The 22377-nt window shown below is 41.6% G+C and overlaps 1 protein-coding gene across 1 annotated transcript in view; it reads left to right on the top strand.

The window, feature by feature from the left end:
- Lrig1 (leucine rich repeats and immunoglobulin like domains 1) overlaps positions 1-22377 on the top strand; it is a 106812-nt gene that overhangs the window by 30081 nt on the left and 54354 nt on the right. Inside the window, exons 2-3 of the mRNA XM_070018917.1 lie at positions 11262-11333; positions 20398-20472. Coding sequence (XP_069875018.1) covers positions 11262-11333; positions 20398-20472 — 147 coding nt within the window. The remainder of the gene's footprint in view (positions 1-11261; positions 11334-20397; positions 20473-22377) is intronic.

The following is a 22377-nucleotide window of genomic DNA, read 5'->3' as shown; positions in this document are numbered from 1 at the left end:
GGAAAAATGGGCAGCATGAGAGCCCACGTTGATAAGTTAGCTAATAAAGTCGACAACTTAACTGTTGGCCAGGCAGCCGGCCTTTCAAAACAGTGCATGTTCTTTAACTTTAGCTAGAGAAACTCGCTTGCTTCCCTGTAATGATAGTGGATGTGTTCTTCAGAATGGGAGCAAACACATTCGCTTGATTCAATAGCAGCTTTTTACTCCCTGGATCTGAGGGAATCTTCATTTTGAACTTTGATGGGTAGCTTGGAAAAGTTAGCCCTAGAAAATGTTTGAAGGAAGCTGGTATTTATCTTGTTTAGTACAGAGTACTGTGGTAAATGCAAGGAAACACTGATTTTCTTACATAATTTTATAGACTGTAGATTCTTTGGCTTTGTACGTGTTCAAAGGGATGTCATAGACGTTTGTAAGTAGTGGCTGTGATTTCCATTGAGAAATGAGTACACACATAAGTAATAAGCGCTGATAGGTGATTCAGAGCAGCCCCTTGAAACTTGCTTCTCAGCAAGGTTTTTTCTAAAACATGACAGCTCCAGCCTGGGAAGCTTGTTACATTATTAAAGTTTTTTTGTATACAAGTAGGGGAGAAATAAACCATTTTCATATCCTTCTTCTCCTTTAGGGGGACAAATAGATTATGTATTATATATTGTTCCTTTATGACCCAGAATCATATTTGCCTAAAATTGCCTTCCTAACCACTTACTTTGGGTTTTTTTTTTTTTTTTTTTGGTCGGTCGTGTGAGGCTTGAACTCTGGGCCTGGGCGCTGTTCCTCAGCTCATCAGCTCAAGTCTAGCGCTCTACCACTTGAGCCAAAGTGCCACTTCCAATTTTCTGAGTGGTTCATTGGAGATAAGAATCTCACAGACTTTTCCTGCCCCGGCTGGCTTTGAACTGGGATCCTAGATCTCAGCTTCCTCGGTAGCTAGGATTACAGGCGTGAGCCACCAGCACCCGGCTACCACTTACTTTAAAAACAAGAGCAAAAACTTCTGATCGTTGTACATCCCAGAACGGACGTACCACCAAATTTTGTGGTATTTTTTTTTGGGTGGGGGGAGTGCTTAAAATTTTTTGTCAGCTCTTTAAGTCAGGGCTGAGGCTCTGTATGTGAGCTTTTTTGCTCAAGGCTCTTACTCTACCACTTAAGCCACAGCTCCATTTCTGCCTTTTTGGTAGTTAATTTGAAATAAGAGTCTCTAGGACTTTCCTTCTTTGGGCTGGCTTTGAACTGTGAGCCTCAGATCTTAGCCTCCCAAGTAGCTAGGATTATAGGCATAAGTCACCAGTGCCCTGCTCAAAATTTATATTTTAATCTTTTGGCATACATTTTTATAACATGAGACTTCTGTATGAATAGTTTCATTGATTGCATTATTTGATGTGAACTGTCATAATTGAAGGCCAAAAGGCACAAAATACCTCTGTCATTTGCTGCTGGTTCTAGGAAACTCTTGGAAGACATGCATTTAACTACTCAGATGGAGAGAAGGAATTTCTGTTTTGATGTTTTGATCTGTGAGACTTTGCTGCCTGGGCTGGCTTTGAACTGTGATCCTCAGATCTCAGCCTCCTGAATAGCTAGGATTATAGGCATGAGCCATCAGTGCCCACTATTTTCCTTTATAAACAGAGTAGGCTGCTGTTTGGTATGTGCACAGAGCATATGAAATCATTGACTATTTAGAGAATCAGTTTAGAGTGTTAGATAAAGAAATTGATTATAACACCACTTATGGGTGGTGCTTGTACCAAAGTTTACACACCAAATTCTGGATCATGATATATGCTATCAAAGAATTATTCATAGGGCTTGGTAGTCTGTATCTTTCTGTGTATACCAAAACCAGATTTTGAAGCTACATTATATTTTTGAGAAACATACTACATTGTACCTTAGTGTTTCTACAGAAAGCTAATTGGTTGAAAATACATATGTGTTGGGGCAGAAAGGTAAGGATTAGGAAAGGAAAAGTTTATCCCTGATCATAGAGAGGCGTCTATGGACTGTCCAAAGCACTTGAAGAACAAAGATTCTGAATTTCTTTATTTGATTCATGAATCTTTTTTTCTGAGCCTCTTCAACACTCGCTTCCTGTCCCTTTGGCCTGACTTTGATTTTGCTACTCCAGAGGCAAAAGTCTCCATTTCTTGCTTCAGGAGAACATGGTTTTCATTTAGGAGAATCCACTTCTTTCCTTTCTCCCAGGAGAAAGTGGCATTTGAGTGTAACGTGAGAGGTGAGGTGCTCTCTTGGGTCAGGTGGGTGCTCCTTTGTCCTCACAGTGCAGTTTTTTGAGGCCTTTAGGGCCATCCTTGGAGGAAGGGCCATTGGACTCCTTCATTTTGCAGAATGGTGATGAGGGGTGTAGTGGGGAGGGGGTGCTATTGTACAAGCGAGTGAGTTTGCAAGGTCTTACAGAGCTTAAGGTTCCGGAAGGTTGAATTGTATTTCCTTTGTGGAGAGCAGAGTAGGGAATAGGAAGTAGAGGTAGAGGGCCTTGAGTGGCCAGATTTCTGACATCAAATCTCTTATAGGTACTCTGTAACAGCAATTTATTTATTAGACCTCTCCACTCCTTGCTGTCTTGCTTAGTGTCCTCTCTTTACTGACTAGCAGTTATCTGCTGGCCCCTACTTGAGTTTGGCAACTGCGGTGTGAATAACACTTATGTTCAAAATGTATCCAGAACTGGGAAGATTGGTTGTGATAGAAAAGGTTATCAGAAAATGTAAAACCTCAGCTAAGCCCAGAAGAAGAAGAAAAAAGAATATTTCTGAGGAAGAGTTCAGGCAACTAAATAAGGCCAAAAAAGTGAACTAAGACATGGAACATATGAAATATGCCTCTCCTACATGAAAACCATGTTCTCCTGAAGCAAGAAATGGAGACTTTTAGGGGCTGGAAAGGTGGCTCAGTGGTAGAGCGCTTGCCTTGCATGCCTGAGGCCCTGGGTTCAATTCCTCAGCACCACATAAGCAAAAAGAAAAAAGCCGGAAGTGGCGCTGTGGCTCAAGTGGTAGAGCGCTAGCCTTGAGCTGAAGAGCTGAGGGACAGCGCCCAGGCCCAGAGTTCAGGCCCCATCGACTGGGCCCAAAAAGAAAAAGAAAGAAAAAGATGCTTCTTTTGGGGGGAGGGGGGAGGCTGGGAAGGGATTTGAAGGGTAAACAAAGGAGGAGGCTGCAATGCTTGGTAAGAAATGTATGCATTATCCTGCCCATGTAATTGTAGCCCCTCTGTACAGTATGTTCTCAAATAAAATAAATTAAAAAAAAAAAAAAGAAATGGAGACTTTTAAAGTGCTTGCTAAAGGTAGTAGCCCATTGTTCAGACATGCCTACCTAGTGATGTTTGCTTTCAAGAGAAGCTGAAATCTTTACAGTATTTACTGGTGAAAACTTTGTTTTTGCAAACGCTTCTTGCTTAAACAAAAAGCACAAGTTTTCCTGCAGCCCAGCTTTGGCAATTTCTGCTCTACCCCTGTGTGATACTTGCCATACCAGTCTTTGGCTGGTACCTACCTGGCCACTAAAAGTTATAAACTCCTTTAGGTCACAGATTAGGTTTTATCCTAATTTATATCAGAATGTATCACAGTACACTATAGACAAATGCTCATATATTTGTTGACTTTTGTTCTTAGGGTGTTAGAGAGAAAAAGGTGTAGCCTATATAAATTAACCACAGGACAGGTTAGGAACTGTTAGGGTAGATAAATGAATGGAGGGCCTCAGGAATGATTGAGTGCTCTCACTCAGTTCATGTCTTAGTTACAGATAAATTGACTTGATGGAATAAAGGTAGCGGTGTCTTCAGGTTCTTATATGACCAATATGGATCATCTGTGAAAGGTGGTCTGAGATTGCAGTAATCATGACTCATTATTGACTTTCTGAAATATAATTGTTCAGGGAATTTATGACAGTGTGGCTTTCTTGAGAGAATGAGTCTTCTCCAAGTTAAAATCCTTAGAGGAGCCAGTAACAATACCAGAAAAATGATGCTAGTTTCATTTATAATTTCATCTTTTCCCACCCAGTACTTGGAATCCTGGACCTAGTGTATACTAGGCAAACTCTCTACCACTTGAGCTACACCCCAGTCCCTTCATCATTCTGAATATATGCCTTTAATGTGTATCTCAGGCTGTTGGGGGTTTTGATTAATGAGGGAAGCATTGTAACAGAAAAAATAAGAACATCTAATGGTCTGGATTAAAAAATGTTTCTTTTTTTTTTGGGGGGGGGTCCGGTCGTGGGGCCTGAACTCTGGGCCTGGGTGCTGTCCCTCAGCTCTTCAGCTCAAGGCTAGCGCTTTACCACTTGAGCCACAGCACCACTTCTGGCTTTTTTCTTACGTGGTGCTAAGGAATCGAACCCAGGGCCTTGAGCATGCAAGGCAAGTGCTCTACCACTGAGCCACCTTCCCAGCCCTAAAAAATGTTTCTTATTTTCATAAAATCTTACAGTGTGAGTCTATGGAACATAATGTGATTTTATTAGGACTTGATGTGTACTACATGTAGTAAAAGTACAGCAGAACCAATCTTAAATATTTGTTTAAGGGATGGTTGGATGCCTGTTACTCATGCCTATAATATTAGCAACTTGGGAGGCTGAGATCTGAGGATCATGGTTCATAACCAGCACATGCAGGAAAGTCTGTGACTCTTATTATCTCCAATTAACCTCCCAAAAGCCAGAAGTGGAGCTGTGGCTCAAGGTAGAGTCCTAGTGTTGAGCCAGAAAGCTGGGGACAGTGCCCAGGCCCTGAGTTCAAGCCTCAGTACTGGCATCCACATAAAGAAAGTTTAAGGGATTAAATAACTTTAGCAGGTCATATAGTCTTCCTCACTCGCACCCCTGGAAATCTTGAAGAACCAATACCTTTTTCCCAGTTGATTAGGTGTTTGCATGCGTGTGTGTGTGCGTGTGTGCGTGCGTGCGTGCGTGTGTGCGTGTGTGCGTGCGTGCGTGTGTGTGTGTCGTGGGGCCTGAACTCTGGGCCTGGGCACTGTCCTTCAGCTCAAGGCTAGAGCTCTACCACTTGAACCACAGTGTCACTTCCAGCCTTTTCTGCTTATGTGGTGCTGAGGAATCGAACCAAGGGCCTCATGCATGCAAGGCAAGCACTCTACCACTGAGCCACCTTCCCAGCCAGGTGTTTTCCTTTTGAATGTTTGTCAAAGAGAGCAAGTTCTAAGGCTGAGGAAGAGATGTACAGGCTGAATGTACCGGTGTATAGCGTAGCCATGGGTATCCACTTGTGCTACAATATTGAGTCATCTTTTTTCAGCATTATCATTCAGTTTAGCAAACATCTTAAAGCTTAAACTATGCAAGTGTTGTGTTGTTCAGGAGTCCGACCAGCCAGAGTTGAATAATGGGAAATAGACTAGCCTGGAAGCCATAGGAAACCTTTGTTTCTTAGGTAATGAATGCTCCTCACCAATTTGGGACCGATTTCTTCCAGTGTGAGTTATCATCCTGGTGATGTTGAAAACAGATCTGTGTATTTTGTTTCCTTTCACAGTGAGCTTTCTCCTGAAGAGGCAATAGTCTATGGGCTATGTTTTAGGGGATGAAGTACAAATAAGTACATTGTCTAACAAAGCCAGGGTTATTTCCTCCCCACAGCTTTCTCAAAAGTATATGGAACTTTTTGTCCTTCAATTTCCAAGAAGTCAATGAATTATTGTTTGCAAGCTTTGAAAGAAGATTTGCCAAGTTTGTAATATGTGGTTCAGGCTGTAATCCAGGAAGGTGCTGGTCAGATTATGTAAATACCAATTAAGCCTATAGAATTACCCTCCGAGGGCAGTTTCATTAGGACCATCTTCCTAAGGATTTGAGCTTTCAAAGGCCCTTTCTCCTGCTGAGATGGTTAAGGACCATATGCTTAAAGAACTTGTATTAAAACCTGTGTACATCCTTCCTACATTTTCAACAAAGCTCTTGAATTACTAGGAAACTGAGATTTATTTTTATTTTAGTTATTTTTTTAAACCCAGGGCTTTCTGAATGCTCGGCAAGCCTTCTACGCAACAAATCCTATTTCATTATTAGTATTTTCTTTGTGATGTTGGGATTGACCTCATACATACTGCACAAAGGCTATGCCTTTTACTTTTGAGATTTATTGTTAGAATCTAAGTTTCTTCTTTAGGTGCCATTTCACTTGAGATGTTTGTGGAATACCTAGAGGTGCAGAAGTATTTGTTGATAACTTTAGGTTTCGACCCAGTTTAGGAGATTTCAGTGATGATGCCATGCCTTATCTAGAATGCAGTAGTCGCATGTGCCTGCCTGATGCTTGAAATGTGGCTGAGTGCGACCAATGAATCTGAAGTTTTATGAGGTATTAAGTATTTTAAATAGAAATAACCAAACAGCTGATAGCTAGGTTTAGATACTGGTGGCTAGTTCTCAGCTATTGAAAGACTTTTGAGCTCTCTAAAATCTGTGGGCTCAGAGTAGGAGGGGCCCTTGTCAGGAAACATGCTCAGTGGGCAGGAGTTGTCCTGCCTGGTTAAACAGTTTGTTTTTCAGACACGCCTGGATAAAACTTGAGCTGTTCTTCTCCACCATGCCTCTTGTGTGTTCTGCAATTGGTGGGCCGCACGGTCTTCTTTCAGCAGATTAGCTGAAAGAATATCTATGGCTGGGCACAATTGTTGGAAGATCTGCTCACCCTTTGTGCAAGAACAGGGAAAATTTGTGTTATGACAATGGCTGACAAAATGTTTAATGAAAGCTGCAATTGGCAGGAACTAAATTCCCGGAGGTTTCTTTCCTTCTTGAGCTTTTGCTACTGAAAGGTGCAGAAATGCTTCTGACAGCATCTGTCCTGCTGATAGATGAATTGTTTTGACAGGAGAATCTGAAACCTTCCACCGAACACCCATTCAGATGTCAGGCTTGGGAAGGGGCGATTGCGTTCCTCAGAATAAGTGAAATGCTTTAGATGTGCATGTGTGTCAGCTGCCACCTGGAGGAAGGGATTCACTAAAAATGTTCACTCACTTTAACCCTTTGACTGTTCTTAGGATCTGAGATAAGAATCATATGTCTGCTCACGGCTTAGGCTGAGTGTTTTTCCTTGTCCAGAAATAAACATCAGCAAGCATTGTAGTCAAACAATTAAAACCCCAAAATATTTATTTTTTTTTAATTTGGAAAAACCCCTCACCACTGTGTATAGTAGTATATTTGCTGTAATAGGGACTACATTTATTCACAAGTAGCCAAAGGTAAAACAACAACAACAACAAAAACCCAATGTCATGACCACAAATGAATAGCTGCACAAAATGTGGTAGGTTCATACAAAGGACTATTATTTAGCTAGCAAAAGAAAAAAAAAATCTCTGACAGTAATACTACAGGAGTACCAAGAGAGAAATAGGATGGTGGTTGCCCTAGCTAGAACAGATAAGAGTGAAGAGCTTGTATTCAGTGGATATAGAGTTTGAGATGTTGAGAAAATTCTTAATATGGGTGGCTGGTTGCATAGTGATGTTACTATATGGAATGTTACCCTTAAAAAATGTTCAGCCGGGGGCTGGGAAGGTGGCTCAGGGGTAGAGCGCTTGCCTTGCATGCGTGAGGCCCTGGGTTCGATTCCTCAGCACCACATAAGCAAAAAGAAAAAAAGCAGGAAGTGGTGCTGTGGCTCAAGTGGTAGAGTGCTAGCCTTGAGCTGAAGAGCTGAGGGTCAGCACCCAGGCCCAGAGTTCAGGCCCCATGACCGGACTCCCAAAAAAAGAAAAAAAAATGTTCAGCCTGGCGAGTCATATGTTACATATTTTTTGCCACAATAAACCATGACACTAGGAGTAGGTGGCTACTCCTAGCTTCTCAAGAGGATGCAATCTGAGGATCATGAAAGTTCATTGAGTCTCTTATCTCCAATTAAACCACCAAAAATCCAGAAGTAGAGGTGTGGCTTAAGTGGTAAACCGTTAGCCTTGAGTACAAAAGCTCAGGGACATCATTTAGGCCTTGAGTTCAAGCTCCAGGACTGGCATCAAAACAAAACAAACCATGAGGCTGAGGATTCTGTCTCCCTGAGACTTGAACTCAGGGTCTGGGTGCTGTCCCTGAACCTTTTTTTTTTTGCTCATAGGGCTTGAACTCTGGGCCTGGGTGCTGTCCTTGAACTCTTCAGCTCAAGGCCAGCACTCTACCACTTGGGCACCAGTGCCACTTCTGGTTTTCAGGCGGTTAATTGGAGATGAGTCTCACGAACTTTTCCTGCCAAGCCTGGCTTTGAACTGGAACCCTCAGATCTCAACCTCCTGAGTAGCTAGAATTACAGGTGTGAGCCACCGGTGCCTGGTCTGTCTCCCTGAAATGGGAAACAGTGTGAGAAAGTATAGGTGAGAATTTTGTTTTATATTTTTCTCATCATCCTGAGGAGGTACTTAAAACTCAGCAGCTTGTTCCCGAGTTTCAGGACCACTTACTTCCCAAACTTAAGAACTGGGGCAGCTGTGTCCAGAGGCAGAGACTGTTCTGAGGCTTGTGAGCTTCAGTGCTCTCCTCTTTGTTTTTGCCCCTAGGTGCTCTGGAGAGAAGATCTTCCTTTCTAGGCAGTCCCCTGACACTTGTGTGTTGATCCATGGCTTTTCTAGTTCATTGAAACTTAAAAGATTTACCACATCCAGGCTGACCCAGTGAGAGCCAACATTTCCACTTAAAAGTATTCATCGCTGTGGCTACTTGCTGGCACCTCACTGTTGAGTTCTGATGTTCCTTGGCTTCTAGATAATACTAATGTAGGAACATTTCTTTCTCTGAGACACAGAGCTTAGGCAGCTTTTCTGAAATTTAGATATATGTTGTCTGTCCTTTCAGGGAAAGACAAACCAGTGATGTATGGCTTCAGATTTTTTTTTTTTAATTCTAAGTTGATAAAGAATGTGGACAATTGTGGGGAGAGGTGGGGAGTGATTTCACTTCAGATGGTTCAGAACAGAGCCTTCATTGCAGAAGGCCCTGTAAGCTCCAGCTCCATCCTAACCATGTGTGTATTTGCAGACAGTAGTTGGTCCTCAGGCCAGATAGGGCCTGCAGAGTTTGGTTTGGACCATCCTCTTGTTCTTTTCCCCCTTTTCCTTTCCCCTTTCAGCTTTTCCCTTTCCCCTTACCTCTTTTTTGTTTCCCCTTTCCTTTTTTTTTAAGAATTTAAAAGAGGGCTGGGAATGTGGCTTGTTGGTGGAATGTTTGTCTAGCATGCATGAAGCCATGGGTTTGATTCTTTAGTACCACATAAACAGAAAAAGCCAGAAGTGGTGCTGTGGTTCAGAGTGTTAGAGTGCTTAGCCTTGAACAAGAAGCGCCCAGGCCCCTGAGTTCAAGCCCCAGGACTGTTCCCTTCCCCCCCCCCCCCCAAAAAAAAAAAAAAGATTTCCCCAAAGAATTCAGATTTTACCAAGGCTCCTTTAGAAGGTGGAAGAAGGGGGCAGTTTCCCATATTGGCCTTATTCTTCTATTTGCCTGACCTGCTTGCCCTTCTAGCTTCTTGCCTTTGCAGTTTCTAAGTCTTTCTCTAAGATGCCTTTCACTCTTGTTACCTGTGATATGATCCTTTACAGCCTTATGAGCTCTCAGTATCTTTGCCCCCAGAAATGATATACCTCAGCCTATTAAAAATGAAACTCATTCTATTCCTTTTTTGGGTTGTAGTGAATTCTCTGTTGGACTTTTTTTTTTCAGGTTTAATACATTGATTTCTACCTATCCATTCATAAATGCCCCAGGCAAGCTCATAGTTAACTTCCATATGTGGTTTAAAAATTACCACCTTTAATCTTTACAGTAACTTAATCTCTGGGCAAATTACTTTTAATTCAGTCCGTGCCACAAACGCAGATGGACCATTAGTTTCAAGTGCAGTTTGACTTTTATTTAGATGAATGTCTTCTGGTTCACAGTGAAATGGCTATCAGCTCTAGGTTAGTATTGATTGAAATGTCTCTGGAGTAAGTTTAACAGATAGTTGCCACAAATGTGACTCTTTATGTGACTCAGACTTCAAACTCATGATTAGTAGTACTGGTAATTGTCAGTAATGTCAATGGAATGAATAGCTCAGATGAAACACGTTCACCTCTTGTACATGCTCAGGGCTCAGTAGACTGGTGGCAGAAAACAGAATGGCAGCTCAGAGAGGGCTCATTTGGATCACCTCTAGTGGCTTCTGTTCTGAAAGATGAATTTGGACTGGGTTGAGGTGATGGGCAGAGGACCACAGATGATCCAGATGACTCACTACCAGCTTGCTCTTTGTATGCCGCCAAGTCTATGGCTGGGTGTTGAAGGGGGAGAAAGGCTTAATTCTGAACAAGAGAGATAGATGCTATCCTATCATCTGGAAACAGCTGTTCATACGTTTTTTCCTGACTGGTTGTAACTAGCATGAATTTAAAATGGGTTCCTTTCTCCTGGATGACTATCATTCCCAATATTCATTGACTATAGGAATACCTTATGACTCCGAATCTGGAAGTACATGTTTTCTAGTCACTTAAACTTCTGACAGTGCATCTGAGCCAACTTTTAGTCTTAAGTTCTTGTTTATTCCAGGCTCTCTCAATCTCCGGCTACAACTGAAATTCAGATCTGAATATTGCTCTGCCATGGGGAATGACAGGGCATTCTAGGATATTTAATGGTGTTCAGCCACCAGTACCACTTATTCCACTATAGGCTTGATGTCTAAACATGTTAGTAGACATTGCCAAAGGTCCACCAGAGGGACAGAATTATCCCAAGTTGAGAACCACTAGCTTAGAAAATGATGAGCCAACATCTCCTTTCTTTCTTACTACTTTCTCTTCTGGACAAAACAAAACTGCTCAAAAGAGCCTTGGATTTCTAGGGTACAAACCACACAAACCAGGGCACTTTAATGTACATAAAGGACTGATTGGTCTTTGAATTTTTTTTTTAAGTTACCAGGTAGTAAAATGGTATCGATTAAAATTCATTTGAATTTAGCCAACCTCAAGTGTTTTGAATTTTCACAGTCTCATTTTGAGCACCTTGCTTGTGAATACAAGTGGAAAGGAGAGATAAATTTGAAAAATCTTACTGTTAATGCTACTTAAAGTAATGAAGGAGATGGGAAATTATGAGGGATAGGGTTGGCTATTTATTACTTATTTATTTATCTGTGGGAAGATGACAAGATTTCTTAATCCAGGGTGTAATGTCAATTAATACATTGCTTTTCTTTCCCTTTGTCAGAAACCTGAGTCACAATAAACTCTCTGAGATCGACCCTGCTGTTTTTGAAAACTTGCCGAATCTACAGGAAGTGTAAGTACTTTTCCCAAATGATTGGGTAGTGGATGGAGATCTCCTTTCATTTTGCAGCATTCTTCCTCTGCTAGAGGGGCAGTCTTAAGTTTGTGAGAAGGAACATTTACATATGTACCATTGATGGTAAATAATACTGCAATAGTACAGACTTATCTATGATTTTGGTCACTTGTGATAATGTGAACATATTAAATAGAAAATTGTAAGAATAAAAATTTTTCATGTGTTTTAAATGATACATACTGTGAGCTGTGCAATGAAATCTTACTCTGTTTTGCCCATGTCATGAATCATCCTTTCGCCCATCCATACTGTATATGCTACCTGCCAGTTAGCTAAGTAGTAGCCATCTCAGTTATCTATTACTATGATATTGGAGTGCTGTGTTCAAATAACTCATATTTTACCTAATTATGCCCCCAATGCATGAGGGTGATGGTGCTAGCAATTTGGATGTGGCAAAGAGAATCTGTGAAGGTCTTTTTTGTTGTTGTTTAAAGCAAGAGGTGAAAATACAGTAAGGTATTTTGAGAGAATTCTCATTCATACTGTAACTCTTAATACAGTATGTTATTACAAGTATTAAAATTTTCATTCATTGTTGCTGTTCATCTGTTACTATACCTGGTTTGTAAATTAAACTTTGTCACAGGTATGTATATATAGGATTTAGTACTGTGTGGTTTCAGCATCCATTGTTGGGGAGGGAAATCTTAGCATGTAACCCCATTGAGAAAGGGGGACACTTTATACCTCCCCTTTTCTGCAGCCCTTCTCTTCCTCTTAGGCAGTCTGTTGGGCATGTTATAATCCAGTAGACTTCATTACTGGAAATCACAGCCAAGTGCGTGTGGGGAAGAGTGCTCTCACCTTTTGGGAGACTTGTTGGACTAGTTAGGGCAACACAATTTGGCCTGGTCCTTTTGCACAGTGTCCAGGGAGATGGAGCAGCCCACTGAGCAGTGATCCTTGGTGTCAGGTCACCTCTTCTGCTTCCCAGGAGTCAGATAGAGAAGTGTGGACAGCAGGGACTCACCTTTCCCCCTTTATCTCCCAACAGAGCTGAGCATTGCAGGTGTTAGAGCATCTGGCTTGCTGCCTTGCAGAATCCTTTAATTCAGGACCTCTTTTGTTCCTCTGGTGGTCCTGGGGTTTGAACTCAGGGCCTTGTGTTTGCTAAGCAGGCATTCTTCAACTAGGGACATGAATCGTGTCTCCCAGCTCTGTTTTGTGTTATATATTTTCCCACATAGGATCTCATGTTTTTGCCTGGGGACAGTCTTGGACTACCATCTTTCTAGCTAGGCCTCATTCATAGCTGGAATCAGAAGAGTACACTACCACACTGGGTCCTTTTTTTGCCTTTTGATGTAAAAAATTCTGCTTTTGCTGTGGATTTTAGGATCATCAGGAATTTTAGCCCTGTAGAGACTTTATAGAGGCCTTCATTGGTTATATGGACATACATACTATAAGGAAAAAAGAAATTGCAACTATGGCAATGTCTAGAGACTAATGAAATCATTAGTATTCTTATTCAAGCATATCCATTGTGAATACTTGGTGAGAAATATATACCTGTGTTCTCATATAATTTTAGAATCAAACTGGGTCTCAGAGCTATTTTTGGGGGTGGGTGGGTAAGGGAGGTTTTAGACAGGGTCTTGTTTATGGACCCTGAGCTGGCCTTACAGTTAGAATCTTCCTGCCTCAGCTTCTTTTTTTGTCCGTTGTGGGGCTTGAACTCTGGGCCTGGGCGCCGTCCCTGTGCTCTTCAGCTCAAGGTGAGTGCTCTACCACTTGAGCCACAGCGCCATTCCAGTTTTCTGGTGGTTTATTAGAGATAAGAATCTCATGGGAGTTTCCTGCCCAGGCTGGCTTTGAACCACAATCCTATCTCAGCTTCCTGAGTAGCTAGGATTACAGGTGTGCGCTACCTGTGCTTGGCCCTGCCTCAGCTCAGCTTGAGTGTTGGAATTACAAGCTTGTACTACTCTGCCTGGCACCTTGCGCAGGCTCTCTCTCTCTCTCTCTCTCTCTCTCTCTCTCTCTCTCTCTCTCTCTCTCTCTCTCTCTCTCTCTCTCTCTCCTCTCTCCCTCACTCCCTCCCTCGCTGTCTTTTTCCCCCTCCTTCTTCTTCCCCCTTCCCCTCCCCCTATCACCTCTCTCCCCTCTCTTGCTTCCCCCATATATATGCATATATGCATATGCATATATACAAATTAGTGTTCTTATCTTCTCATTGTTAAATTTAAAATACTTACATAAATCAAAATTCTGTAATGCCTTATTTTAATATTTATATGTACACATGGATTTCTATATTCACCCAGTACTGCTATTAGATTTTTAAATTAGAGATAATTAGGTAAGCTCTTCTTAGATTTTAGTTATAAGTAATTGGTAAAAAGTCTTTAGTTGTTACTCTTTGATTGTATTATTGAGAGCTTATTCTAAAGAAAATGTACTTTTATTGACTGGTACAATTTACAAAATATCTGCATTTCCTACCCCCATCTCCAGATTTTCCAAATTGGCATTTATAATTTCTGTGTCTGTTAAAAAACGGTTCGGATTTCTAAAGTTAGAGGACCATCAAAGTTGGAAGGGTCCTGGGAAATTCTTTGTCCAGAGCCCTCATTTTCCCATAAGGTCAATAAGCCAGAGGCAGATGGAAGGAAGTTGTAAGAGGAGGCTGTGTTGGACCTCAATAACAAATACCACAGGCTGGGTGGCTCTAGCAACAGAAATTTATTTCTCATAGTTCTGGAGGCTGGAAGTCGAACTCTAAGGTGCCTGGAGTGTGGGTTTCTTCTGGAGGCTTCTCTTTGGTTTGGCAGATGGCTGGCTGCCTCTTGCAGTACCCTCATGTGGCCTTTGGTGTTTCTTGTGTCCTAATTTCCTTTGATAAAGACACGATTCATATTGGTTTAGGGCCAGTCCTCGTGACCTCACATAACCTTCATCACCTCTTTGTGATGTTGAGGATCCAATCCAGGGCCTTTACCTGCTGGGTAAGTGGTCTATTAAGCTGCCTCCTCAGTCTCCTTATCAACTGTCCTGTCGGCAAATATAGGGGCTGAGGTACTGGAAGTTCAAGTTTAAATATAGGAACTTGGGAGAAAACATGTCAGCCCATTCCAGTTACTCAAGATGATAAGCCTAGTCCATCAGGAGCTAGTTGGTAATCCAGGGCTTTCCAGGGTGTCTTTGATACTCGTAGTTCAAATTCTGTGACAGAGTTTAGGACTGGGATTTGTCCAAGATACCTTCCAGAGTATGGGGGCTATGAGGACAGACCTGACTTCATGGATATGCTATGGTGAAGGAAGGGAAGTGCTCATTTTGGTAATAAGAGCAGGTGAATTTGAGTTTGGTTTGCCCTTTTAAGTTTTGGGTCTGTGTCCCTGGACAAGTGCCTTAGCCTCTCAGTGTCTCATCTCCCTTTTTTGTGACATAGACATAGTCACTTTATCTGCATTATTGTAGCTGTTAATTGAAGATAGTGTATAGGGCTTTGGCCATGGGAAAGGGTCATTCTATAATTTTCTTCTATGGAAACTTTTTTGGAACTGTGCATTGGTTTAGAAATACAGTCTTAAAGGCGGAAAGGTTGAACCTATTGCCACTGTGACCACCTCCTTTTCCTGTGTCACTCCCTACCCAGTCCACGGTGAGATAAATTCATGGTGCCCAGGTCAGCAGAACTGCTCACTGATAACAATCAGGGGTACTCCCTAAGGGAGCTGTGACATACCCTGCAAATGGGAGCATCACAAGTGAGTGGAGGGAAAGAGAGAGAGAGATGGAAGAGAAGAAAAAAGAGTTACCATACAGCTTCCAAATTAACTGGGCCATCTGTTTTCCTAGAGTGGTCAGCTCTTCCTGACCCTGCAGACTCTGTGAAGCCACAGGCTGCCAAAGGAGCTGGTGTTGGCTTACCGGTGGTTAATTTTGGAGGCCCTAGAACCACATAACACTGTGGACTGGTTGGTCAGAGAAGGCGAGCCCTTAGGAGGCCCATAGAGGACATGTCACTTGTATAGCGGCTTCCAAGCCACATGGCCTTCCCTGACCACAGTCCTGAGGAAAGCCCACCAGGGAGGGCCTCCACCCAGAGTTCTGGACACCAAGCTCCTCTATAATAAGAGGGCTATTTATACAAGCCTCTGAAACTGGTGCTCAGATCACGTTACTCCTGCCTGGCTAAAGTATACTTGCTGGGGAGCTGCCTTGGCTGTACAGGCCCTCTGACCTAAACAGTTCCTGGATTTGGCAAGGAAGCCTTGCATATGTCCTGCCATGGGGGTATTATGTTTAGATCCATCTGCTCTCTCTCTAGTTGAGTTCTCTCTATACTGCTAGTGTGTGTGTGCATGAGCATCTGTGTACATGTGCATTTGCAAGGTGGCGATATGTTTTAAAAGGGTAAAATACTGAGGGGTGTTGTTTTGCAGCATTTTTTTTAAGGTGAATTCCTCTTACCTGTTAGGCATTTCCTGTCAAACTGTGTATATTTTGAATCCTCAAATTTTTGTTAACTGGGTCCTGCCCAGCTGGTAGTTGTGTTATTTACATCAAGGAACAATTTAAATGGCATGATGAAGGTCATTTGATTGGCAAGAGGTGCAATTAGGGTTGAAGAACCAGGCCTGTCTGTCTTAACATTCCAAGTACACTCCAAGCTGTAGAACCTGCTCCTAAAAATTCCTGCTCTGTCACTGTGGAACTGTGCCTTCATTTCTTCTTCTGAGGTGGGATGACTCTTTAGTGTCTTATTGAAAGAGATGGCATGCCATTCAAGCATTAGAACCTGACAGGCACATAGTCAGAATTCATAATTGTATATAATTATTAACAAAAAGTAACTACAGTTGGATCTTTAAATCTGAATTCAACCAGCCTCAGATCAAAAGTGTTTGAAAAAAATTATGTCTTTACTGAACATGTTCTAACTTTCTTTATGCCCTAAACAACATAATATCACAACTCTTTGTATAATATTTGCATTGTATTAGGTGTCCTGAGTCAGATACTTCTAAATGTACAGGAGGGATGCGTGTAGGTTTTGTGCAAACACTACATACCTTTCCATAAGGACTTGAGCAGATTTTGATACCTTCAGGGTAACCTGGGACCAACCCATGTGATATTCATAGTAGATTGTATAGCCTGTATCATCATTATACTAAAATAATTTTATTATATATCATGAAGTGATACATAATAATGGCTAATGTAGTTATTGTAGCATTCTCCAGTTACTAAAGCATATCACTTATTAAATGACTTAACTTTAAGTAACTTCAAAATTTTACCCTGACCTGCCATTGATGGCTTTTCGTTATTATACAAAACCAACCAAAGCTCTAACCTGCTACCCAACTTGACTATTATTAATTGCAGTACTGTCTATTAAGAGCCAATTTACTAAATAAATAAATAGAACAGTTCTAAATAGAACAGTTCTTCTTACCATTCATACCAGCAGAGGACTACTCTGTAGCTGGTTAAAAGACTTGTGAAGATCTGTAGTGTACATTAAAGAAAAAAGCCAAGTGTAAAACAGTCTGTATAATACCCGTGCATTTGTGTAAAACAGGGATGTTGCTTGTTTCATAGCTAGCAAGAAGCAGGAGCTTCCTCTTGAAGGCATACAGGGGCCTGAAGTATAAGGAAGCTTTCACTCTATACTTTATTTTCTTCTTGAAAAGGTATGAAATTTTTACAATGTGCCTATATCAGCTATTCAATAAGTAAGTGCAGCAAGGAAAAAAAATCCCACTATCATCCACAATTATTCCTTAAATGGGTTTTATAATGTTCGTTAAAGCTAAGTTTGATTAAGATAATAAATGATAATATGTCATGAAATATGCTTTTTTTTTTTTTTAACATTTTACATCCTGCAAAATACCACACATCTTTAACCAAGCCAAGTACATGTTCATTTGGAGAGAAAGCTGAGAAGCCAGAAAGTCCCAGCTGACATTAAGAATTGAGTGGGAAGCATCCCACCTCCAGGTTCTGCCCTGAGGTCAGGAAGCCCATGCAGCCCATTGACCTTACATACACCTCCTCCAGCTCCGGGGTTGGGCCATGATTCATGGTCTGATGCATTGGAGGCACTCTTGGTCCTGAATCATCAGGAAAAGGTTTATATAACCCAGACAGTACTGAAGGATTTTTTTTTTTTTTTTCTGGGCCTTAGGTGAGAATGAACTTGGGAGGAGAAGGGGTAGTAAACTGTGGGGATATTTTAAGGGCAGCACACGAGAGGCAGAAGACCGTATAACCCTAGATAGTGAAAAGATTTCATCACACACTGTCCTTAATCCCTGAAATTTCTGTATTCATGGAGACTGTGCTAAACAGCCCCAGTGCTTTTTCCTTTAACACTCCAGCAGTGCTATTTTTGACTAGTCTCTATTTCTGTCTGGCAAGAAACTCTTCATGTCTCAGTGAGTTTGGCCTCCCTTGCCTTCTGAGGATCACATTCTCATTTCAACAGGGACAGAGAGAATAATGAGGAAGCCAGTAGTAGTGCAGTTAGCAACTTACATTGAACCCAGCAGTTCTTTTTAAAGTAGACATGATCTAAAAGTAAGCTAGCTACACAGTTCCTCTCCTTTGGGCTCCAACTGTCCTCTTCATAAATCAGGCATCCCTGTTGAGATTAGAGCCAGCTATTTCTGACTCAGCCTGTTGCCTTGGGACTGCACATCCAGACATATAATGCCTGTTAATCTTTAGCCCTGCTCCACTGTCGTTGCATGCTTCACTTCCAGTAGGTCTATCAAGAACTGAAATGTTATTGTGCCCCCTTTCCTTGTTCATTTATTTCTGTGAGATTGCATGGGATACTTTGTCACATATATAGTAGGACTGTCTATAAGACCTAGCACATCAGCCAGAGTTCCCCTACAGAGAAACCCTTACTGTTGGATTCAAGTTCAAAATCAAGTCAGAACAAAAACAGGTTGAAAAACAACTTCAGTGTTACCTACAGAATTCTGACCTGTCCCACGATGGTTGGCCTGTTAGCCTGTTGTTATTCTCTGGTTTGCAGCCATCCTTCCATCCATCTCTTGGTTGTGCCTACCAGTCATGTGTGCAAGGCTAGTTACTTAAATGTAGTTCCTGATACCTTACTTGAAGTTGTCATGTTGATGAAATTCCATAATGCTTATGGAATTTTTGCAGTATTAAAAAGAGAGGGTAGTGGTTCAGAACCTAGACTTTGGAGTTTGACTTCTTAGGCCACTGCCACTTACTGCTGATGGTCAAATTACTTAACACCTTGGTGTTTTAACTGCCTTACTGGTATACTGGAATGTTCCCAGGACCTAGTTCTAGGTGCTTAAAGATGAGTTAATGCACTGAAAAGCTCTTAGAGCTGTGTCTGGCATATGGTAAACCTTCAATATGTTGTCTACTCTTATCATGATTACTCCCATTCTCCTGTTTCATAATAAATCTTAGAAATGATCTTAGTTCTTATCAGACTGCCTTATTGCAGAAGACCTCTGCTCTGATTAAAAAAAAAAAAAAACCTACCTGAGAGTCCCTTGCAGTAATAAATACATTAGCACTCTGAATTTATTAGTTAAGATAAAAAGTTTTCAGCTTGCCTACAACAGGATGAGATAAAGGTGAAGCAGAAACAATCTGATTTAGGGGACAGTCAGATAAGAGGCTGTTAAAGTAATTAATTGTCTATTTCAACACACAAACAAGGGCTCTTTAAGTGGAGAAAGGATTTGCCTCATGATTTGGATCTGCTTTCCCCCTCACAGATGCTTCACTCATGAAGCTGTTGAAATAGGCATCCTATCTACCACAGTTCATTAACTGCCAAGCTTCATCTTTGGCTGTCTTTGGCACTGAAGAGAGAAAATGGGCTAATTCAAAGCCTTTTATCCCTTCTTTTCCTCCTATTCATTTCTGTAAAAAATGGCAGATAACCAATTTCTACTCAAACCAGTGCAAGTTATATATGTGTCTGAATACTGGTATCATTTCAGTAACCTTGTCTCTGAACAGAAATTAGATGTTTTGTGTGAAGTATAGCTCCCTTAAAACATTGAGAAGATAACACAGTTCTTTTCTCCTGACTTCAAGTCTCAAATACAGTTTCTTTCTAGCCGGTCACCTGGCAGAAAGCCTGAATACTGCATTAACTTTCTTAAGGCTTTTTGGGCTCACATTGCAAGTCTGACTTTGGGTTCTCTTTCCAAATTTGGAAATACATGTCCATGTAAGGAGGCCAGATTGCACAGCCTCCGGGAGCAGACCAGGCAAGCTGTGTTTTTGTTTGTGGGCTTTCCCTTCTATTAAGAGATATTAACTGTGGCAATACAGATTTAGAATGTTCTAGAGGGAAGGGAGTTCAGAGAACAAATAAGATTTGTTCTAGTGCAAAAGCATGTGGATTTGTTTTCCTGGAAGACCATTCCTCAGAGTACAGAGAAGCTGGAACCCCAAAAGCATGAGGATCTGTTTATCTAGTTCCCTTGTTATTTCACCAAGGCGGCATATTGAAATAACTGGCCCCATGGATCTTAGGCCCTCAGAACAAGAAGGGAAAAGAAGCCTGCGAGTGGTCTCCAGCTCTCATCATACATATTACCCCTTGGCAAGGACAAAACACTGGAACAACTGGGAGGGGACTGCTTCCCTCTCCACCAAAAAACAAAAAACAAAAAACCCCTAACCTTTCCTGTCCATAAGAGCACTAGTAACAATGATCAATCATAGGGGCACCTTTGGTCATTTGTATCTTGGCAGGCTCTCCATATTCCTTGATCTCTGAACAAGTTCAGAGAAGCTGGTGGAAGACAGAATAGTTTCCTCTTAGTATTTTTTTTCTTTGGATATGATAAATATTACTGTTACCTCATATGACTTCTGTCTCTTTAAAAGCTCACTTGAAAATACTTTATCTTTTATCTCAGGGTAGACTATTGCTTAAGCAACAGTGTTTTTCATGGTTCTTCTGTGTGTGTGTGATTTCACACTGCTCTTCTAAATCCTCTAAGTGATCAATTTCTTCTTGTTACAGGTACCTCAGTAATAATGAACTGACAACCCTCCCATCCCTGGGTGCTGCATCGAGGCACGTCATCTCTCTCTTTCTGTAAGTGTTTGCCATCTGGGGCTCCTGGGCAGTGCCAAAGGGGTTGTGGTATTATCTCGCTGACCTTTGGTGGTAGAGGAAATGTGTTTATATGCTTGCTAGTAAAGGAAGGCTCTTTTAGCATGATCACAGCACATGCTTTGTTTGCTGTCTCCTGGAGTCTACATGATTAAAAGTAGGAAGTTGCCTCTTCTAGTTTGAGGGAAAAGTTTTTTTTTTTTTTTTTTTTTTATATACTACTTCTGGGAGAATCATAGAAGTAGATTTCTTATAATTAGTGGTTAAGCTGTAACTTGGGTGGATGAACTAGAATTAAGGGCAGCTGTATTAATGAAAGATGGCAAATCTTTGTGTCAGAGAATTTGGTAATACGACTGTTTCCTTTTTATGACTATTTATAAAAAGAAAAAAAACAGTGTGCCAGACCTCTGAAATCAACATACAAGTGAAGAACTAGTTGTCATGATCAAGTGTTGGAGGAAACAAAATATATTTTATATGATGGTTGGATAAAACACGGGAAATAAAAAAGGGCACATGGACTTAACTGAAAAGGAAAGAGGGGAAGCTTCGGCTTGTTAGCATCTGAGGTGTTTCTGGTCTTTCCTAGAGATTAGTAACTGGCCTCACTCAGTTCCTGTAGCTGTCAGGTGTAGGTGAGGGCTGGTTTGAAGATCACCCAGAGGTCATGAGTCCAAGGGTATGCTCTCAGGTTTTACCAGCAGTTTCTGAAGCATAGCACCACCCCTCTTCACATTGAATTTCCTGCCTGCATCCAAGTTCTACTTGGTTTTACTTTATTTTTATTTTGCTGGTTTCAGAATTCATTTGCTAACCTGTATGTATCTTTTTTTTTTTTTTCCTTACCACTAGTACTCAGCAAACTGAGCAGAGGGATTTGGCAGGAACGTACTGTTAATAAGATTTCTGGTGTAGCTTGCACATCTGGTTTTGGCTGGCCACAGGCCCTGTGTTTAGGGAGTGCTGTGTTCTTGTGTAATACTCCTGGTAGGGCGGCAGGAAAGCCTGGGGGTAGAATTACCACTCTCTGTGTTCTGGACAGGTAACTTTTTTCCTCATTCACACAAGATGCTTCTGACCCACTTCACACATGGGGAAGAGGGAGACCAGGGCTAGAGAAACAGAGTGGACATTAAGTGTTTGTTATCATGTATACACCTCAGAAATGTGTGATACATAATCATTGGGTGCCTAATTGTCACAGCTTCTTGGGCCTTGGTGAGCTGTGACCTTTAGAGCCATAGTCCACCCTTGTTGCTGTGGAGTGCTGATATGAAAGCTGTGGCTCTTGATGAATAGGCAAAGCTCCTTTTTCTTTTCCCTGCTCCTTGGCTTGTGTGCCTAGCATCTATAAGGTGTTTAATTTCTGTCTAATTTCATTGTTAGCCTATGTGAGGCTAATTAGGGATGTGATAATCCTTTGTGTTCATAAAGCAGAACACTTGAAGATACTTGTAACTTCTGGTTGCTGGAAGCCCAGGTTATGAAGCAGCAATGTCCTGTCCACTCTGGGCATGTTTGAAATTCACAATCTCAGACCACGCCCATCAGAAGCTGCATCAAACAAAGTTCCCTGGCCATTTGCCCTCTTGTTAAAGTATAATAAGTGCTGGTTTTATTCCTGTTATTCTTCACTGGGATGAGGCAGCGAGGACCACAGAGAGTATTTTTGTAATGCTGGAGAAGTTGTGGCTCCCTGAAGGTTTTCTAAGCTGCAAAGTAGAGAGGAGGAATGAAGGGAGACACAAGTACACAGCTCCTCTGTCTACCCTTTCAGTTGGTGCAGAAGCATGGCAGGTGATTTTCTGCCCTATACCAGAGGCGGGAGCCCCCCCCCCCCCCCCCGCTCCCATCTCCCCCTGGGCCTGTGGCATTTTCAGTCTC

This window comes from Dipodomys merriami, unplaced genomic scaffold (assembly GCF_024711535.1).
Source record: "Dipodomys merriami isolate MVZ:Mamm:240054 unplaced genomic scaffold, mDipMer1.0.p SCAF_13, whole genome shotgun sequence".
Lineage (NCBI taxonomy): Eukaryota > Metazoa > Chordata > Mammalia > Rodentia > Heteromyidae > Dipodomys > Dipodomys merriami.
The sequence above is the reverse complement of the archived record's forward strand: the minus strand, read 5'-3'. Positions and strand labels throughout refer to the sequence as shown.